We start from the raw sequence: 22,316 nt of genomic DNA on the forward strand, positions 1-22,316 counted from the left end.
GAAGCTATTATAATATGTAAACAATTTATAAATCCTTTCCCCTTATTTAAAAAACCAATTGAGTCAACACGTTTAAATATTTATGTGGTTAATAAATTAAATGATGAATTAATTTTATTTAATATTAAAGATATAAAAAAAAAAGTTTGTGTTTTCCCTTCTGGTGAAAATTTAATTGTTTTTCCATTATTACATTCTTGTTATAAATAATAAGTGCAGTTCTAAACTCTGTAAAATCTAGATACATTTTTAAACTATAAAATATGTTAAACTCTAAAATGTAATTTGAATTATATAATTATTATTTATTATTATAAATTATATATATGTATACAATACACTTCAACCAGTTTAATACTTTTAATTATATTATACAATTATAATAAAAATACTCTGTATCTTTTTTTTTTTTTTTTATTTATTTGCTTATTATTCTTTGTAAAATAAATATTTAGAAGTTAATAAAGGGTTTTGTTAATCGAATACGGGCTAAATAATCCATCAATCCCTTTACCCAATCTCATTCAAATGAACTATACTACTAAAATTGTTTTAGATAACTATATCATACATCAGTGGTTTTCAACCTTATTTGGATCGCAACCCCCTCCAATTTTTATTTTTTTGTAATGCGACACCCTTAAAAAAATAACGCTGTTTTATTCATCAAAATTTGATTAATTATTGATAAAATATTTATATGGTATACAATTTTGATTAATTTATAATACAACATTATTTTAAAACGTATTGTTAAGCATTCACAGTAAATTTAAGTATAAAATACATCAATAAAATTTTAACAATGTACGATTTAACTTGTTATTAATGTGTTAATGGGATACTTGAGCTAAGATTACACACACTCCTTGGCATGTTATTGTATAAATATAGAAAAAAAAATTTCTTTATTTTATTTTTAAATAATATGGAAAAATCATTTTATCTATTATTTTTGACAACCTCTAAACCTATCATTTGTGACCACCAAAATGAAAACCACTACCATACATGAGGAAACCTTCAATTATATCTTTAATATGATATTTATAGGTAATGAGAAACACATTTTAAGGTGTGTTACATTCAGATATTAAAGGGGATATTAATGAAATATTATAATTTGTAATATGTAATAATGTTATATTGATATGTATAAACTTAATCACCTATTCATTTTTATAATAGATATAATTCCATGATGTGGTCAGTAATTATTTTTGAAAATGATAACTCTATTGAAGCAGTTCCATCAGTTTGGTATCGTAAAAATACATGCGCGTGGCCAAAAAAAAATCAAAAAAAATATATTGAAAAACAAGTTATACCAAACAAAACAGATTTTTATTTTTTAAGAGCTCGTAAAATTGGGAAAGATGTTGGTAAGAACTTAGTAGTAGATAATTTAAAATAGCAAAAATTAAAATGTAATTAGTATGAAACAAACATTTATTATATAATAATTTAATTATACACAGGCTATCACTGTTTTATAGATATTAGATACAATTTTAAATTTTTTCTAGAAAATTATCTTGATGCTAGAAATAGAGCAAAAAAAGGAGAAAATACATCAAACTTATCTGACAATGTTGATGAAAGTGTGAAAAAACGAAGAAAATTAAAGAAAATATTTTCAAATAAGAAAGATAATTGCATGTGGAGTCCTTCTACTCTCACTCGTGAGTATCAGTATTACATAATAATATATTACAAATTTTAATGTTTTCATTTTATTTAAAACATTATTTTCATATATTTGCTCATGTAATTGTATATTGTAATATACTAGCTAGCATTAAAATTATTTTGTTTTCAGATTCATCATCTGATGATACTGATAATGATGAAGTACATATGCCAAATATATCTTCATCAGTTCCTTCAGGTAAAAATACTTTGTAATATTGTACGTTATTGTTATAAATGTATGCAAAAATAAAGACATGTAGTCATTGATTTGTGAATAATATATTATGTAAAAATAAGTATTACTTTAAAATAGATGAATCATATTCTTATAGATAAGTTGTGCTTATTTTTTATTTTTTTTTTGTCATACAACAATAATTTAAAATAATATTGTAGATGATTTAGTATTCAAATATGTTATAGGAATCGAAAAGACAAGTCTAGGCGAATCATCGAAAAGAAAACTTAATTTTGATGAATCACCACCACTTATTATTCATAATTATCAATCAAATAATAGTCAAACAAACTTTAATATAATGTCAGAGCCTATTGAGTTTCAATCTGCATCTGTTGACAATAATATAGTAGTAGCTGCTGGTAAAATTTTATTTTATTTTAATTTATTATATACTTATTGCATATCTAGGTTTATACGAAAAAATATTTTCTGTGAACTGAAAAAATATTTTCTGTGAACTTGTGATTAATTTGCATCTTTTATTTTTAAAGATAACACCGATGTTAGTCAAAATGTTGAAGACATAGTAAATAACATTATTAGAACGACGGCTTCACCTTTTAAAGTGACAAATATTAATGATACAACGACAATAGAAATAACTGAACCGTATATTCCACTGCCATTGACACCAGCTGGTTTGCAATCTTTTACAAGTGATTCATTAATTGGTAAGTACCAATGTGTTGAATTTATAAAAATTATAATTAAAAAAATGGGTAAAAAAATATTTTTTGCAGATAAAGTAAACAAAATTAATCGTACAACCTTAAACACATGGTATGAAATAAAATCAATGAATGAAAAAATCGAAAAATTGGAGAATAATTTATTTATGATTAGTAATAACCGTATGCAACTACATATTGATGACAATTCTTTTGAATCTATGAATACATTTGAAGTTATGATGTCTGTTTTACCCATAGTAAATGAAGAAAGTCTAACAACATTTGAAAACAATCTTTTAGATAATAATTTTAAAAAAAAAATAGTAAGTTTTAGTGTTTAAAAATGTATCACTATTATAACTATAATTATATTTTAAAATTAATAAAATGCTTTCTTTAGGTGTGTGAGTTATCGCGTTTAGTAAGGAGTACTATTCAAAGTACTACTCGTGCTATATTAAGATATTTATTTGATGATTCATTTTTACAAAGCTATAGTTACAAGGGGCAAAAACAAAAAAAAAGTATTTTCAACTTTAGCCCTTTGTTCAGTGATTTTTGGTATGTATGTTTTTTATTATAATGTAAGGTTAACCATCAATAATCAAATTTATGTGTAATAGATTACAAATTTTCTAAGATTTATAATTTTTTCTAAGATTTTCATTTATTATATCACTTATTTCCAAACTATGAAAAATAGTCATTTGAGCTGTCTTACAATCTACCTTACAACAATCTATTACTATAAGAATATTCATTTAAAAAAAATTATGTAAATTGATTAAATTAATAGTTTTAATTAAGTATGTATAAACATATAATGATTTGTTAAATGAATATATTGATTCATAAATTGTTATTTAGTACAATCTAAGTGTAAACATTGCCAAATATAGGTATAGACACAATTACTTTACATTGAACCTATTATTTTAAGTTGATAAATAAATTCTGTAATATGAATGTATTGATGAATTCTGCCACTGTCAAAATCATCAAATAAATAGGTCATCTCAAATTGTTGTTTTACTAAATACAATTTTTGATTCACTATTATAAAAAGCATAATCTAAAATTAACTGTCCAAAAAATTGATGGTGATGAACTTAAGAATTTTGAACTATATAATAGCTTTATAAATTAACTCTATTAAAATTAAATTTCTTTTAATTGTCAGTGGTTAGTTTTAATTTAATTTTTTATGTTTTGCTTAGTGAGATTTAAAAACAGATAGAAATGTATATAGTTATAATTTTCTCTTAAATAATATGTTTATTATTTAATAAATGTATTATATTTTATTTGTTTCAGAATCAATTAAAAGTATTGGAAAATTTAAAAATTACAATACAATAGATGTAGAACAATCAATAAAAATTTTTATTGCAGGTGCAAAATTCCGAGAACAAAGTAAATTAAAAACTAACAGACACAATCATGCAGAAAGCAATCAAACAATATAATAAATATATTTATTATACATACTTTTTTAAATCTATAAGTATATAGTAAATAAAACAGAATATAGTTTAAATTGTTTGTATTATTATTTCTATTTTTCATTAAAATGTCCTAACTATATCTATGTGTTTACTTTAACCGTAATAGTAATAATAAGTTGGTATAATGAATTGATTTTATTATAGAAAGACAAAAAGCTAAAATGAATACAAGTGTATATTAATAGCCATAGGGGTGAGAAATTAAAATATACAATTTGTATGAATATGTATTTATAACTTTTCAAATAAATAATTATATAGTGAGCAGTTACTAGAATTGATCAAAATATAATTAAATCAAATTTGGTAAACTATCTAATGAAATTGGGAATTACAAATTATGGGTATTTTTAAAAAACTAATATTTTTATGATGGTATCTAATTAATATTAAATTAGTATAACTTTAATAATGATTTTTTTATGATACTAATAAAACAATAATAAATTGTCCGTAAAATAATATTTAATTTAAATCAAAAAAAGTATGTTTTATTAATATTATTCAAATATTATTTACTTGTCATAAAATTTAAAATAATTTAATAATGTAATTCTGACGGCCAAATAGCGTTTTATTGATATATTAAAAACATTTTTCTGATCAAAATTTGATGAAAAAAAAAACGTTTTCTTATTGATAAAATAAAAAAAATAATAATATAAAAATGTTAAAATAACGTTTTTATGCTATCTGGGATAGTTATTATTTAAAAAAAATAAGTTTGAATCATCATAGAAGCACAGATTATTTCATAAACAGTATAAAAATCTAAATAATTGAAGATATGTTCATTAAATAACCTTCAAATATTCCAAAAATCAGAATTTAAATGAATTTATTACTAAAAAAAAAATGAGCGAGCATATTCGGTGAATCACCCTGTATAAGATTCTATTGTAAAATAGAAACATCTTCATGATTCACCCTATAATCGAGACACGGGCTCACAGCGGTATGCTGTATAAAGTATTTTATTTATAAAAAGGTACTCGAAAATAATGTTTTGAAATGCATTCTATACATAAATCACTTGGATAAGTATATTGTGTTCTTAGTGAAAAAAGGACGACAGAGGGTTTACGGTCTACCTGCAGGTACCCGGTACCTATCTGATACTGTATAATGTAATATTTTAATTAATTTTTGTACATATATTTTTATACAGAATCGTTTTTATTGTCAAAACGTTTTGTAGCTGTGTTAGCATCCATTCAATATGGACCCCTATTTTTATACTCCGATCAAATGATACCTACACAGACATCAGATATTATATATATACACAATGTCCTTACGGGTGGTAACGTGTATAAGTTGACCCAAAGAATATTTATCACCATTCACCACAACACACCATATATGGTATATATTATAGTCGAAACCTAAACCGTGTATATTCGTGTCGTGAATCGTGAACATTGACAACAATCAAAAATCATAAATCAATTTAAGGTACACATTCCATCCAATATTTTTGGTAAAAGGAAGTAAATCTCCTATACGAAAGAAATATACAGCTTACGTTAAATGTACGGTAGATAATGTAGGTACGTTATGTCGTTTAGAAGGCACAGCATAAAATATTGATATACTCGTACACGTTATTTTCCCAATAAGCGTAAAAAATAGCGTACTTAATATTTTAAAGAGATTTTTCTTATATATTTTAGTATTAAAATTACAACATAAAACAATCGACCAAATTAAATTATTATTATTATTGCACATGTTACTATAATATTATACTAAAATAATATCGGCCTTACCCGGGAAAGGTGCAAAATAAATGTTTTTATGATACAAATATACATAAACGGTAAAGACTAAGTGAAAAACGTTAATTTTGGTTAAAATAATTGTCGGTATAAATAAATTAATTTTAAATTACATAGAAATTCGAAAGCACGTTTGTTGAAATAAACTTTACATTTATATAATTTTTTTTAATATGTTAGTTATATTATATTTTTATATCATTAGCGAAAAGTTATATTTGTATACCTACACAATGATACACATGGTTTGCGATAAACCAAATTTTATCGTTAAAAATGTAATCGTATTTTATACCTATGTATAGCTACGTAGTTTTGATGAGCGAAGTCGCAACGATAATAATAATAATATAGAGAACAGACACCTATTACTTATTGAGTTTAATAAAAGTTTAAATTACAAATTTGGGTGTTATGATAAGATTATGGATATAAACTATAGATTCTACTATATTTTATAAAACATTAGGTGTCAGTTATACGTCCTGATCGTTCGACGTGAATACGCGATACTTTACGGAAATTTAATTTTTTTTTTTTAAATATGGAATTCGTTAAATCTAACAAAGGTTAAAAAATTTTGGAATGGGTATACGTACATAATGAAACACCAGAGCCGAACGCGATTAACGTGGAGATGCACAAAGGGGTATGCGGACATTTGGTCCCCGCGAAAAAATGTCATACGCGGACAATTGGTCCACGTCATGATTTTATACTCGGACAAATAGTCCCCGGCGTAAAAGTAAAATGGTAAATACAAAGTATTTTTTTACCAATCAATAAACGTTCTTAAAAATGTTTTTTCAATAATATAATACTTTTAAAATATAATAGGTAATAGTTAATTGTTTAAAAAATAAATAAAAATGGACATAATAATAAATAATAGATATCGTCGAAACCCGTAAGCGACAAAGAAAAAGACATTATTTCTATTTGCAATAGTTTTGATAATAACTTTTCAAAAGACGATCTTTTAAATTATTTGTTTAGGCTTTCGAGATTTACATAAATTTTAATTAAATTTTGAATTTAACTTTTTACTTTTACCTTGGGGACTAATTGTCCGAGTATAAAATTCTGACGGGGACCAATTGTCTGCATACGACATTTTTTCGCGGGGACCAGTTGTCCTAAATCCGCACAAAGGAATGCTCTTTGAAATGTCGCGGCACAATGTACACAGACTTTGAGAAATGTAATCCATAAATTGTAAAAGTTCATAGTCATATAGCAGATACACACGAAGTAAATATTTTTTTTATAATTCTACTGAAAACTGAAGGAAACGTAATTAATTTAATTTATAATTATAAATCTTTTTATTTACACGCATATTGCATATTTTTAAATTGTTCACAAAGTGAGCTATAGCTCAGGGCTCCCCAAAAAAATTATGGGCTTGCAGCTTTTCTACAACTATAGATATACAATTTAAAAAAAAAATTTAAAAATTTAAAAATATTTGTACACATTATATATTATACACGTTATACACATATTAAATAATTATATTTTTTTTTTGTTTTCTTATTTTCATTTATAATTACCTATATAATTTATTATTAATTTTAATAGGCATGTAGATACATGTGTATTTAAAAATATTAACATACAAATATTGAGATATACAATCACACAATATAACTTTATATTATCTAGATATTTATAATATACATATAGATATAATTTTATATATTCTTACCTAAATGTTTGATAATATAGGTCAATTCACTCTAATATTAAAACGGTTGCGACGATATGATATATCTTAGTATTTATAAGTCCTATATTCATATTTATTATACAATTATTATCATTAAGATAAACAGTAGCCGGTGATAGTGGTATCGATATATAGTTATTATAAACAGTAGCCGACGGAGTCAATAGCCGGCGGAATCTATATACGCACATTGTTGATAAACAATAAACAATAAACAATAGGTAGATTGGTAGATATAATATATTATATTATAAGTTATATAATTGTGTGAATCATGAGTAGGTATTCTGAATAAATTAAATAGTACAATCAATGTAGGAAATTGTGTGAAGAGGAAATAGATAGCAAGAAAACATTTTTTTGACAATATATAAATCTTATTGGTGTGATGTACATCATTATATAAACATTTTTTTAACCACGAAATTAGTTACAAAAATGTTTTAATACTGTTAATAAAATAATGGTTGGTCACTGAAGTTATATTATATTATTAATACTTATGTATTATTTATAAGTTATTAATATAACAATAATATAAAAACATTATTATATAATAGTTTATAGTATTATAATATTATTTACCATATACTTAATTAAAAAAATACTTTTAATTTATTACAGTAACAATTTATTTTAATCAATACATAAATATTATAAAATATAATGCTTTAATATTGTTTTATCAAATATTTCTTATAACCTCCATGATATATTGTCAACAAAAAATATGATTATCATAAATAAATGTATCATATTATATTAACTTTTGTCAATAATAATAATTAATAAACACTGCTAAAGGAAAAATAATATTAGATTCAAATAAGTATAACAATCAACAAATAATTTGTTCCTTTTATTAATACAGAATTTTATAAGTTCCATTCTTATAAAAAAATAAATGTAAATATTTACATGTATGTATATGGACATATGTCATTACTGAGAATAATTATTATATTAAATTATACAATTATTATAATTATCTGATAGGTCTTCTTGACATGGCTTATTATAGTTTCCTTGAAATTTAGCTCAAGCAATGAAAATTTTTATTGGTTGTTCTGCATCAATTTTATCATGTTCTGGTCTCTTCATTTTTTTTACAGAATCTAAATACACTAACATCATTAATATTAAATTCATTGCTAATATAAATAAAGTAAAATTAATTTTTTATGTTACCAAATATAATGGAACATGATTTTAATGTTGAAAATATTTTCTTCTTTTTTTTGTCCTTTGTTACTGTATTCTTGTAATAAATTATCGTCGAAAAGATAACGCATCATTGACCAAATGGTACTTGTAAGTGATTACGGACATATCGACTTAGTTCATTAACCTAAAAATATTATATTATATTATTAGTTCAGTAAGTTTTAAGGAATAATATAACTGTTGAAAACATTTTTTTTTTAATTAGAGTACATTTTTACCATTTGAGTTGTAAAGTTTGGGTCAAAAATAAGTTCAAATTTTTGAAGAGAGTCTTCATCTACCAAAGGAAATTCATTGTTTATAATATATTAAAATGAATCTTTTTCATGATTAGTGGCATCTTTATTACTGTATTCAGTTGTATTAGATCTGATATTTACTATAAGATCTTCCAGCTTATCAATTTTGTCATGCAAAGATTTTATTTCATCTTTTATGTTTAAAATGTTTTGGTTTAGTTTGTTAAGTATTTATAAACAAAAAAAAATCAATACAAATAATATATTGATGAAACAGAAAAACAATATTTGATTAGAAATATTAGACATACATATTATAATATATTATATAATAGCTACTACAATAGACTATAATAATATAAACATACCAATATTATCATTTGAAGTTGGCAGCTTAGAATTAGATTGTTGTGGAGTACTTGTGATAGTAGCATTATTATTGATGGTTGAAACTTTTGTCAAAGTCAAGCTTTTTTCTGGGCTGTTAAGGATATATTTTGAGGTTTTGTTGGCTTATTTGATGAGATAATGATGTATCTGAAATATATTTTAAATTATGCAAAAATAATATTATATTATATTATTTAATATCATATAATACTAGCTACAGTCTATGATTGAAATCTCCAACCTACGGCCCCTAAGTTTTTCAAACCGGCCCACCAAACTAATTGATATTTTGAAAATATATTAGTTTTTATTGTTTTTTAATATATTAATTAGGTGCTAAAAATAATTCTTATATACTATTTTCAATTTCATTGGCTATCTATTTCCTTATATTTAAAAAATGTTAATGTAGACTAAATCATAATTGATCAACAGTTGGATTGATTTAAGAAATATAATAATGTAAATTAAAGAACGTTATAATAAATCCATAGAAACTATCAGTTTTGTAATCAGAAATCTGTATCTGTATCATATAGATTATGTAGGTATATTAATAAATTATACTTTTATTTTTATTAATATATAATGGACATAAAAAATAAGTTTACCTACACAATTTTTAATATTTTAAAGAAAACTTCGACATTGTACAATGTTTAATTAGTAATAACTAATAAATATATAAAAATCAAATAATATTATATATTACCTTGGTTGATTTTAAGTATAGGTGTATAGTGTGGATCAGTGTCACTATCATCAAAAATTTAAAAAATAAACAAGAGTAATAAATAATTTAATTTCAACAATTAGTTTAAAAATTATTTTACCAAAAATATCACTTGAGCCTGGACTACACAAACTAAAAAAAGTTTGGATATCTTGCTCACATACTTTTCTCTTTTGTTTGTTACCACATAAATTTCACCGGCTGGCTACTCGCTTTGCGTTTACAACTTACTAATTGATTAAAACTCCTGATTACTTTAATATGCACACTAATGTGTAAAATACAAAAACTTTTATACAACATCGCTTGATTTAAATGTATATCCTACTTTTTAAAATACATAGTGAATATTATAGGTATTCTAAAGCTTGGAAATAATAAATTATTATTTATAGGAAAATAAAAAAAATAATCTCTTTTTTTATTTTTACTTTAATTAGAAACAGAAAAAAATATACACATGTTACGCTAGCAAAACTGCTTTAGTAATAATAAGATTAATATTAAAATATTATTATACACATTTTTAATCGTATTGGTATAAATATACTTACAAATACAAATACAAATAACAAATGACGTTTATTTTGTATAAGTATGCGTTTCTAAAAATTTTTATTTACTAAGTATAAACTAGTTAAAGAGTTTATTATTCAATATTTTATGTAAAATAAACAACTAAACAAAATTTTTTGAAAGGAAATAAAATATAAATGAGTTATGGAAATATTAGATACAGTTTATTATAATTTATAATGCAACTCAAATGCAAGTAATAACTAATAAAGAAATAAAGTTAGATAATTATTATATTTCTAATTCTTTGTATAGATACCACAGTACTACACTGCATATATATTTAAGGCCATCCCAAAGGGAGGGTTCTAGGGGATGTCCCCCCAAGTGTACAATATATATATGTCAGTTGACATATTGATATATTAAGTATTTGAGTTGGCACTCGGCAAATTATAATTTTTTTTTATAACATTTTATAAATAATTTTGTAAATACTACAAAGTCAAAATATGACGGCATAATAATTTATTTATATATTGTAATTACTAATTTATAATAATTATGAAGGTATATAAGTTAATTTTCCAATTACCAACTGTCCAATACAAATACTAAAATACAGTTTAATACAATTTAAGTACTAAAATATAATTTGTTATTTGTAAAATAATTTAAAACATTTGAATTTTTATTTTTCAAATAGAAAAATTCAATTTTTTAAGTAAGTTTAATTATTATTTTAATTAAATTAAACTTATGTTTTAATTATATCCAGTTACCTATTTTTTAAATTATTATTTTATAGTTGTTAAATTTGTTAAATTCAAATGAAATTAATTTATTACAATAAAATATCTATTGTCTAATGTGGTCTTTTATTATTCAAAACAAAATGTAATCCTCACTTATATATTTTTATGATAATCACATAGAGCATTTTATGTTTTTTAATGTTAACTTGTCAAGAAAAATTATATTTATAATTTAAATGAAAAATGTATTTTACATATCTTCTAAATTTATAAAACTATGTTTGTAATAGCTAAATAATAATGATGCATATTATCTAGTAAATTAAAATAATAACTTTCAAACATTTATAGTTAATTAGGAATGTATTACAATATATAAATATATTAAGTGAAAAGTAATGCCATTATTTACTCTAATGCATCTATTTTATAGAAAACAATTTAAAATGGTTCTCGATACTCGGTTGAAACTAACAAATGAAAATTTAAAATCATGTATTTCTTCTATTAAACCTTTATTTACTTTATTTTCTCAACCATTTAATAAAAACAATATTTCCTTAGATAATGTATAGAAATCTATTTCTTTATTCCCACCAAGCAGCATAGGTGCAAGTCTTCTAGATTATGATTTAGTACAAACAGAACTAGAAATATTATTTAGTATGTTACAAGAAGATAAAACATCATTTAATTCTTTAATGGAAAAATCAGAAGAAGTAAAGCATATTTTATAATATAAAATATATATTGTTATAATATAAGTTATATAACAATATAAGTGTTTTTTTTAATTAAAAAAAGAATTAGTTTATTAGAAATAAACTTAAAAAATATTTAATAATTTTAGCTTATGCTTAGTTTAAGACATAGATAATAGATATTTTTCAGAAATATATCTCCAAGATCTAATAGGTACCTAATCTGACACCTAATAATTATATAATAATTATAGCTCATTAGTGATCATAAAAAAAATTAATTGTAAATTGAATAAACATTGATATTTTATACTTCCTTACATCAATACAATATTGTAAAAATTATTAAACAATTATAATTAAATTGTTAATTGTATACAGTTTGGTTGTAATTTATTAAAAAAATAAAACATTTAAAATATTTCAAGTTAGTAATATTGTGAATTATGGTTGGTATTTTATATTGATATAATACCTTTCCACTTTATGATAAACACCTAATATCTATAATAAATAATAATAACAACATTAAACAATTGTCAATCAATACATCGTAATATATTACTTATGTATTATTATAAATATTATTTTTGTTTTAATTGTATTTTTAGAAGTATTAAATACTATGATAATCGAATTTGTGGTTATGGAAATTATCCTTTTAGTAATGCAGAATAATTAAAATGTTGAAATATAATTATTGCTAAAGGCTTTCCTAAACGAAAATGTATTTATGTCTATAGTTTTAGCCTGTAGAAGAATAAAAGGAAGTGTCTATGGGCTATGTCATCACTAAAATTGTTTGTGAATATGGAATTACAAGAATTACAAATAAAGTTACAAGAGTAGTGATAGATAATGGATCAAATTTCTTTAAAGCATTTTGGTAAGTATAATTTTTAAAACTGTATTGTAAATTGTAATGTAATTTTGATTGTTTAAATTTTTAAACATAATTAAATAAAAATGTATATATATTTTTTAAATTTATATCAAATAGTAGTTAATAAATGTATTTTTATTAATATGGTTTGAAAAATTACTTACTGGCTTTTAATTATATCAATAAATGTATTATAAAATCTTAGTTTAAACATTCATTAATTTTGATTAAGATGAAATAAAAAGCATACACATTTTAAACAATTGTCAAATAATCATCTTAATTTCTAATTTTAAGTAAATAATTAAATTAAAATATTTTAGCTACCTACCTAGTGTTCAAATATATTTTTTTTATATTACAGAATTTTTGGGTCAGAGATGACTACAGCAAAAGTATGGTTGAACCAAATTCAATATGATAATGATGATCAAGATGTTTCATATAATTTACCACCTCATCATAGATGTGCTAGTCACACCTTAAATCTTATTGCTACAAAACTACAAAAGACAGTGAAAGCGCATTGTCCAATGTATTATATAAAAAAAAACAGGCAAGATCAACTTTTAAAAGGATTCAAGTACTATGGAATAAGCAAGATAGATCAAGCCAAATTGCTGATGAAATTCATAATTCACTCGATATATACTTTCAAATTTTTAATATGACCCGTAGGAATTCTACTTTTAGAGCTATTCAATGTAGATGGTGGTTAAGTGGAGATCAAAAAAATGAAGCAAATGATTTATTACAATCAAAAATTGGCGCAACTCCAAATTTGCAAAGCAATGTTGATATATATTGTTGAATATATTCAAAATCATAACAAGGCGAAGACGAATTTCTCTCCAGTGATGAAGTTGATGAATAACCATATCTAGAAATTGAACGATTTATGAAAGCTCTTTATATATCAGATCTCACAGTTTTAAATTGAATGACGTTAGTCAAGAATATTTTTATTAAATACAACACGGCTTTACCATCCAGTGTTCAGCAAAGTGATTATTTAGTGTTGCAGGGGAAATTTGTTCTAAAAAAAGATCACATATGAGTGATAAAAACTTTAAAGATACTCTATTATGTAAAGTTAATTTAAAAAACAAAAAAATAATAATATTTTATTCTAATTATTAATTAAATAAAGAAAAGGTTTTAATTAAGTTGTTTATTTATTTATTTGATAGGTAGGTTTATTGTTTATGATGCGAGTTTGTGACATTAAATACTTATATACCTAATAATTAATTAGTACTACTTTTTAATAATAATAAGTAATTAATATTGTTATGTATTTATGTATGTATTAACTGTACATATTATTTTTGTACATTTTTTTTCAAATTATATTTTTTTACTGTTAGTAGTGTACTTCTAGTTACATTATTGCTTTACAGAATGTTAATTGCTAAGAAAATAATAATAATAATAATAAAAAAATGGAACGAAAAAGTAACATAGTTACTTCTCTATTCAAAAAATAAAGTAATTTCATTACAATTTTTTTGAGTAACGAGTAAAGTAACTTAATTACTATTAAAAGTAACTTACCCAACACTGAATAGAACATTGATAATAATAAATTGATGTTTTAAAGAACAAAATAAACAAACAAATGTTCTTTTCATTATATTTATATACTTAATATTAATAATATGCATTGAATTAAAAAAGTAAATATGTTTTTATATAGTATCTACGATGACTACATAGGCACAATTTCAATTTTTAACTTGGAGGGGTTTTACATATTTAAATGAAACAGACTTGCCACTTGCGGGGATCTCTGCCCCTACATCCTCTGTTCAAATACTGATATCATATTTTTCTCAGCCACTTTCTTACATTTAATAATACATTTATTAATAAATGAAAAATACTTTTATTAAAACAAATAACAACATTTAGTTACTTATGTAGTTATGTGTAATATATTCAAATATTGTATAATAATTGTAATTGTATATTCAAAATTGCAAATTTATTTTAAATTAATTAATTTGACAAATCCCGTTCAATATAAATTAATGATAAATCTGTTAATCTATCATGATTCATGGAAGTTTCAAGCCATTTTTAATTTTCATCATTGCTGTGAATGACCTTTTGTATGTTGCAGAGCTGATCGGGATAGTTAACAATAGTGAGAAGAGTTTATACAAGTTAGTATAAAGCTCATTGTCCAGGATTAATTGTATGTCTTCTAAGTGAAAGTAAGGTCTTTACAGGACAAATAATTTTTTACCACAAGCATTTCTGACTGAAGGATATTTACATCCACAATTAATAAGTCCTTAAAATAAAATGATAATAATTTGTCAACCTATTTAAAAACATTATAAATTAAAAATTAATAACTATAAACTTTTACTTTTATAAAATAAAATTAAAAACTATAGTTTGCACTGTTCAATAAAACATTAACCCTCTTCATAATTTATTTTATGAAATTAATCAATAGCTTTTGCCATTTCCAAGTTACTAATTTGGTAATTCAGATGAAAATCTCTTTTTAAAATGTATTATTAAAGTGTCCATAATTTAATAATAATAAGCCCCAAAAATAAAATCCATTGTTTAATTCTTAGTGTTCCTTTCCTATAATAAGTTCGAGTAATTATATAAAAAATGAGCCTATTATATTTAATGTTAATGTCCAATGAGGATCCCTCTATCGATCTTTAATTTTTTAATATTAATCTGCTTTAAGGTCTTAAATATACCTTTTTTTTTATCATAATTGTTAATTTAATTTAATATTTTGTTATAAGTGTTATTATAATGATAGCAATTATGTATAAATAAAATAATATGTTGTATATTAGCTAGCATATTATCTAATTCAATTAGATTATGTTCTAAAATTACCAAAATAAAATTGATTTAAAAATATTTCATTCAGTTTTTTAATTACATATACTAATATTTATAAGGTTTCTATAATTCATAGACATAAAGAGATAAATGATTATATTAGAGTACAACTTTGACATTATTATTTAATATTTATTATGAACGTTTACTATTTATTATATGTTAGTAATACTATAAATACTCAATGATATTAGGAGTTATGATTGTTAGGACATTAGGCGTAGTAGATATATTAACTATATTATATTAAGTGAGTCATACTAGTTATAACTTATAAGGACCAACAGCAAGTAAACACATAAATTGTGTCATCTCTGTCAATGAAAATTTTATATAATTATTTTATTTTATAAGAGGTAGGTATGTATATATTAAATCAGTGTTTCTTAACCAGGAGATACACTATTAAAAATTTTCATACTTTGTGATACACAATAAAAAAAAATAAGAATAATGCCTATTAATTTTTGTAAATATAGTGTCAATAAAGTTTGTGCATTTAATATTACTACTTCCCGCGATACGTTTGGACTTATCAGGCAGGTGTGTCGCTACATGTCGGTTGAGAAACACTGTATTAAATGCAGGTAAAAAAGTCAAAATTACATAACAGTATTCTTCACAAATCTGGTACCTTATACACATAGATAAAGAAGGCTTTCAACATTTTTGGGAGATATATCTTTTTTGGAAATATGGCTTGCCATTTATTCGTTTAAAAAACTGTATCGAGTCAACTTGTTAACACAAGAACCACAGAGCACCAACTATGAACTAATTGAATAAAAGCTTCAAAAACAGACGGTCAATTTTGAGTAGTTTTAACGCTAATATTAATAATAATATTAATTTTCTAGAATTATTGGAATCTTAAAATCATCCCATCATTTCACCAAGCTAAACTAATTCACGTTCACGTTCCTCTTGTTAAAAAGAAACTAAATCCTTTACCGTTCCTGTTTTAAAGAAAGGAACTAGTTCCTTTCCTCATTCCCTTTTAATGTGAAGTAAAATAAAATAAAAAAAACATAGATACATTTTTATACTATAATTGTTTTAATTTTAAAATTTTTTACATAACACCTTGTTATTTAGTAATAGTTTTAACTTTTGTAAACATTATCAATAATATCGTACACAGGTTTATTTTAATACCTCTTTATATTAGTTACTAAATTTTAAAAGAAGCTACACATTTTTGTTGATTTAATTACTTTTATTTAAAAATAAATGAACGAAGAAAGGAACGAAAAAAATCGTTAATGTTCCTCTAAAAAGTGTACGAAATTCCAATACGTTCCTAAACATGAAAAAGGAACTACGTTCCCGATAAGTTCCTAAAAATGGAACGGATTCCTTTGAACTCGTTCTTTCCAAACACTGATTCTCCACTATAATAATATAATTATTTAAATTATTAAGGTAAGTATTAAAGTATTAATATTATTTATTAACGTTTATCATTATTCGTTATCAATAATGAGTTATTAGAAACCAAGATTTTTACCTATCATAATACTATTATCCATTATTTTATGTAGGAACGGAATCACGGAGACGGAGCATTACTGATCATTAGTCCGGATTTATATTCTGTTAAAACGTTTGAAATATGATGTTTATATACAGCTAAAATTGATGAAATATTCCCAAAAATATTCTTAATATATCAAAATATTCTGAAAAATATTGATAATACTAACTAATAAGTAAAAAAAAAAAAAATGCAATATGATTATTGATTATGATTATGAATTTATAATTTATCATTATTTATATAATTATATCTTATGTTACAGTATGCAATACATTAACATTAACATAAAAAAAAATATATTATACAATGTTTTTAAAGGAATGTACAATATATTTTTCCAAATCTTTCGGAGTAAAGTTAGTACGGCGGTCCGTGATTATTGTCTTATATATGCTGAATATCCTTTAATATAATCCAATATTACGGAAATATGCCAAAATATTCTATAATAATATTATGTACCATAAACTAAAATATTCTGAAATATTCTACGAAGTCAAAATATGCACTAATATGCAAAAAAAAATTTTTTTGACAGATTCTACAGGTTATGAAATGCAAACATTCCTTACCCCCATCAAACATCATACGTTTGTTAAAAATATGTTTTTGCATAAAAATCCGGACTTTACTGACCATACTACGTACTCTGTTGGTTATTCATGACGAGATACACCGCGTTTTAGACGAACGTCGTGATCACTACATTCTGGGCGGTGACCAAACATTATCAGCGGTTATCTGTTATCAATAATTATAAACAAATTGTACACTATCATCTCACGATTTATTAATTTCTGTGAAATCTCGATTGTCGTCGTATCCACCGATTCATTGTAAAATGTAAGTATTTATGATTTTTGATTTAAATACTTGTCAACGTTTGTTATTTATATGTGTTGCATAGTCACCGAAACGTTCACAAATCTCCGAGAGAAAAATTAGTGGTGAAAATATCTTACTTTTTTTTTCGTTCCTTTCTAGACTCTCCGATACGTGTTTGAATTGTTGCACAAAATGACCACAATCAAAAGTAAAACCTTTAAGTGGTCGTTGGATTTTACCAGGTAAAAATATCTAATCAGTAATTGCTATATTGCATATTTCTTGCATAATACATTATTAAACTACCACATCATTTTATTATGTTAAAATTATTTTTCTTAATAATTCTTTTTGTGTACTTTTTATCCTTTAGAAACAAACATGAAAAGTCAACAACAGACAATGTTAGTCCGCCAGGATATAGTCAATTAGCTGGACAAAATGGTACTGAATTGACAAGAGACAGTGAATCGAGTCGACTAATTATCAAAAAATCTTGGGATCTAGCCTTAGGACCATTAAAACAAGTACTCAAGTTTATCTATTTCAAATTTTATATTTAATTGTTAATATTCTGGCTTTTTTTAGGTACCCATGAATTTATTTATTATGTATATGGCCGGAAACTCCATTTCCATTTTTCCAATCATGATGGTTGGTATGTTGATAGTGAGACCAGTCAAAGCATTATTTACACTACAAACGAGTAAGTTAATAATATTATAATTTTTATAACTATTTCCATTTATTAGTAGTTTTCATTTGAAACAAATATAGATAATAAATATTGTAACTAGTTTTCAATATAAAAAATTAAATTTATGTATGACGTGTTTAGTACATTTAAATAGTTTACTATACTTTGCTATAAAAGATAATAAATTTAGAATTATATAATTTTTGGTGGATAATTATTATCATACACTTAGTTTTTTTTAACAAATAACATTTTGTTATTTATGTAACATTTCAACAGATAGGACATTTCACAAATGGGAGTCAAAATGTTATTAGATTTGTCTTGCATAAATTATCAATAACAATTAGTATAGTATATTCATTAATATTACGTAAAACTATGTTCATAGAAACCTGATAGTTTATGCATTTAACATAAGTTTGAGCTGTATTATTATTATACTTACACTTAATGATTTTAAATCATACATTTTTGTGATCCAAAATTGATTCTGACAAGTTATTAAGTACAGTGAAACTTGACTTAATAGACACCTGTATATAACATGACACGCTCTCGGCAAAAAGATAGGCATTCCAATGTATTTCAACCTGTCTATAACGGAGTCTTTGTATTACAGACACGGACACTAATATTTTACCCCGGTGATTTCATAACAGACAAAAATCTTAGTTCAAATCTAAATGTAATATATTATGTATATACAAACTACGAAACATAATCAATACAGAGCGCAATTAAGTACACGTGAAAACACAGATTGAATTATTGCCGATTTCGATAACGTTAATTAAATAAATAGAAATAAATTGTAATAATACGTATGAAAACCATTTTAAATAATTTTAATGTTTTTATTTAGTTTCTATCGGTTCACACTCAGAGTTTACATATTAGCAGTTATATTTTTCTTAGCAATGACACTTACTGTACCGTGTAAATCTTTCAAGTTAAAACAAAAGATGAACATTCTTTGTTGTAGAGTTTAGCAGCTTGTCTATTCATAAACATGCTGATAAGTATTAAAATTAAATTTATAACAAATATGTAAAATATAATAATATGTACAATATTAATATAATATACATACAACATTTTCATTTTCTCTTGAACAGATATGTTTCTAATTTTACTTATAAAACACTGAAACCTGTTTAAAGCAGACACCTCTGTCTATAACGGATAATTATTTTGGTTCCGTGACTGTCTGTTATATACAGGCTTCACTGTATATTGTTTTTTAAACTAAATGATTTTTAGTTATATTACTTTGTAATAAACTTTTCTTGATTTATACATGTTATTGGTATAATGTATGTAAAATTCAATTCCACTGCTGTTGCTTTTTATAGTTTTAACATAATATATTTCTTTTTATAATTAAACAATCATTACATTTTTATATTTCTGCGGGGAATATTTTTAAACCAATTATATTTTTATTTTATAATATTCAAGTATTTTTTTATTCTTATTTCTTAAAAAAATCTAAAATTGTTATTAAAATAAAATTAGTGTTTAATTTTTTTTATTCATATAGGTACTTGTGATTATTTTAGAGTACTTTTACAACCTAAAAGGTTTTTTTTTAAAAAAAAAAAACTATATTTAATCAAGTAATAAAAATATTAATATTATTTATCTAATAGTTTTTTAGTTATTTATAAATTAAAAATACAACTACTACAGGTTTTTTTTTTTAATATAACTATAATTTGTTATTTGACCAAAGCATAATGTCTATTATAATTAAAAAAGAAAAAGAAAATATTTTATTGATAACATTTTTAAGTACAAGGTAGTTTTAGGTATTATAATTTTTGTGTATAAAATAGAGTAATATAGTTTATTCAAAAACGTAAAGCATATAAGCAAACTTAAAAAATAAAATAATTATTCCTAGTAACTTACCTGTAAGAAAATTGTAGATAAATCATTTTAGATCCTAAGGGGAGTTATGAATAAATTAATTTTAATATGTTTTTTATTTTTTTGTTTGAATGAATTATTTTTAGTAGCAAATTGGATATAGTTTGTAATTTAGTGGGTTAAAAGCAGATATTTTTAAGTACTTTTTAAAACGACTGAAGAAAAAAATAACATTTTAATATTATTACAAATATTGTTAACAACAATTTAGCTCACCCCGGTCAGAATTGTTTTTATATACAATGTTAGTTCTATCATTGAATTCATTCGTTATAACGATCCAATCAATGATTAGAAGTATACTTATTCGACCACTACTGTAGAGTAAAGCCATCCACTTTTTTTCATTATTGAAATAAATGCATTTACTGAATATAGTTTTCATTATTTAAGATTCAGAGCAACGTTTTTTTTTTTTTTATAAACTATAAACAAAAAAGATTAAAAATTATATTTTAAATTCCTCATTTTTATTTCTTCATACTATCTTATATGCCTACAATATTGATACCATTTTTATTTTACAGCATTTAAAACCATTGAAGGAACTCAAGCATGGGGTCAAAAATTTATATTCTTCATTGGAAATTGCGTTAATATTGTTTTAGCGTTATATAAATGCCAGTCTATGGGTTTATTACCAACACATGCATCAGATTGGCTTGCATTTATCAATCAACCTACTAGAATGGAATACTCTGGAGGTGGTTTTGTTTTGAGTTAATCATAAAATGCAATTTAAGGAATTTATGAGCTATATTATGAAACTGAAATGACAAATTAACTGCCTTGTGTGGAAATTGTGATTATATTTCAATGTTTTTTTTTAGGTTTAATATGTGTATTGAATCATTTAATAACATAGCATATTTTCGATAATTTTGTATAATTGCCACATCTTTTTTATTAAATTATTTACTTTAATAATTTTATAGTAGTATGAAATTCATAAGATTTAATGAATGTAGCATGTGTAATATTAAAGAATTTAAAATCAGCTAAAATATAATGAAATTATTAGTTCAAGGGTGCCTTTAAAAATATGTATTGCATAATACTTATTAATATTTTGATTCTTATGTTTTTTACTTTATTTTACTATTATATTTGGGTAGAAATCAATTGTTTTTTTTTATTAGCGTCACCTTTATCTTAGTATTCAATTCACTTTTATAAAATATATTTTATTTGAATTTCGTTAAGACACATTGTTTGATAAACCTTACAAAAAAAATTATATTGTAGTTTATTGTTGTAAATTTGAATTAAAAAAATATTTTGATAAACAGACCAAAGCTTAAATACAGTTAGATACATTCATATCTTGGAGATATAAGTATATATTTGTTTGGGTATAATATAAATCATAGGTTCTCAAACTTTTTTCATGC

The 22,316-nt window shown here is 23.2% G+C and overlaps 2 protein-coding genes and 1 long non-coding RNA gene across 7 annotated transcripts in view; 2 read left to right on the top strand and 1 right to left on the bottom strand.

Moving 5' to 3' along the window:
• LOC132924644 (homeobox-like protein HDP1) overlaps positions 1-4,129 on the top strand; it is a 190,049-nt gene extending 185,920 nt beyond the window's left edge. For all 4 annotated transcript variants that reach the window (XM_060989068.1, XM_060989069.1, XM_060989070.1 and 1 more), the window contains 8 exons: positions 1,189-1,382; positions 1,527-1,682; positions 1,820-1,888; positions 2,116-2,292; positions 2,425-2,604; positions 2,674-2,927; positions 3,005-3,165; positions 3,919-4,129. In XM_060989068.1, coding sequence (XP_060845051.1) covers positions 1,199-1,382; positions 1,527-1,682; positions 1,820-1,888; positions 2,116-2,292; positions 2,425-2,604; positions 2,674-2,927; positions 3,005-3,165; position 3,919 — 1,182 coding nt within the window. In that variant the 5' untranslated portion in view covers positions 1,189-1,198 and the 3' untranslated portion in view covers positions 3,920-4,129. The remainder of the gene's footprint in view (positions 1-1,188; positions 1,383-1,526; positions 1,683-1,819; positions 1,889-2,115; positions 2,293-2,424; positions 2,605-2,673; positions 2,928-3,004; positions 3,166-3,918) is intronic.
• A 4,313-nt stretch (positions 4,130-8,442) lies between these two features.
• On the bottom strand, positions 8,443-10,663 carry LOC132924389 (uncharacterized). 2 transcript variants are annotated; one of them, XR_009661320.1, is made up of 5 exons: positions 10,303-10,663; positions 10,182-10,225; positions 9,448-9,616; positions 8,805-8,964; positions 8,443-8,731 (listed from the first exon to the last, which is right to left on the bottom strand). It is a non-coding gene; the product is annotated as an uncharacterized LOC132924389 (long non-coding RNA). The 2 variants fall into 2 exon arrangements; XR_009661319.1 differs by having other exon boundaries at positions 8,443-8,740.
• A 7,508-nt stretch (positions 10,664-18,171) lies between these two features.
• Positions 18,172-22,047, top strand: LOC132924386 (ER membrane protein complex subunit 4). Its single transcript, XM_060988668.1, has 5 exons — positions 18,172-18,314; positions 18,456-18,538; positions 18,670-18,823; positions 18,885-19,002; positions 21,453-22,047. The coding sequence occupies exons 2-5, from the start codon at positions 18,489-18,491 to the stop codon at positions 21,647-21,649; spliced, it is 519 nt and encodes a 172-aa protein (XP_060844651.1). The 5' UTR covers positions 18,172-18,314; positions 18,456-18,488; the 3' UTR covers positions 21,650-22,047.
• Positions 22,048-22,316: the final 269 nt, after the last annotated feature.

The sequence above is a fragment of the Rhopalosiphum padi genome, chromosome 3 (genome assembly GCF_020882245.1).
Source record: "Rhopalosiphum padi isolate XX-2018 chromosome 3, ASM2088224v1, whole genome shotgun sequence".
In the NCBI taxonomy this organism is placed as follows: Eukaryota; Metazoa; Arthropoda; class Insecta; order Hemiptera; family Aphididae; genus Rhopalosiphum; species Rhopalosiphum padi.

What these genes read in the sequence shown, in the direction of transcription:
- LOC132924386 (XM_060988668.1), top strand. Translation starts at nt 18,489, where the DNA reads ATGACCACAATCAAAAGTAAAACCTTTAAGTGGTCGTTGGATTTTACC. An exon ending in TGGTCGTTGGATTTTACCAG is followed by an intron (nt 18,539 to 18,669) that starts GTAAAAATATCT and finishes TTTATCCTTTAG; the next exon opens with AAACAAACATGAAAAGTCAA. An exon ending in ATTATTTACACTACAAACGA is followed by an intron (nt 19,003 to 21,452) that starts GTAAGTTAATAA and finishes TTTATTTTACAG; the next exon opens with CATTTAAAACCATTGAAGGA.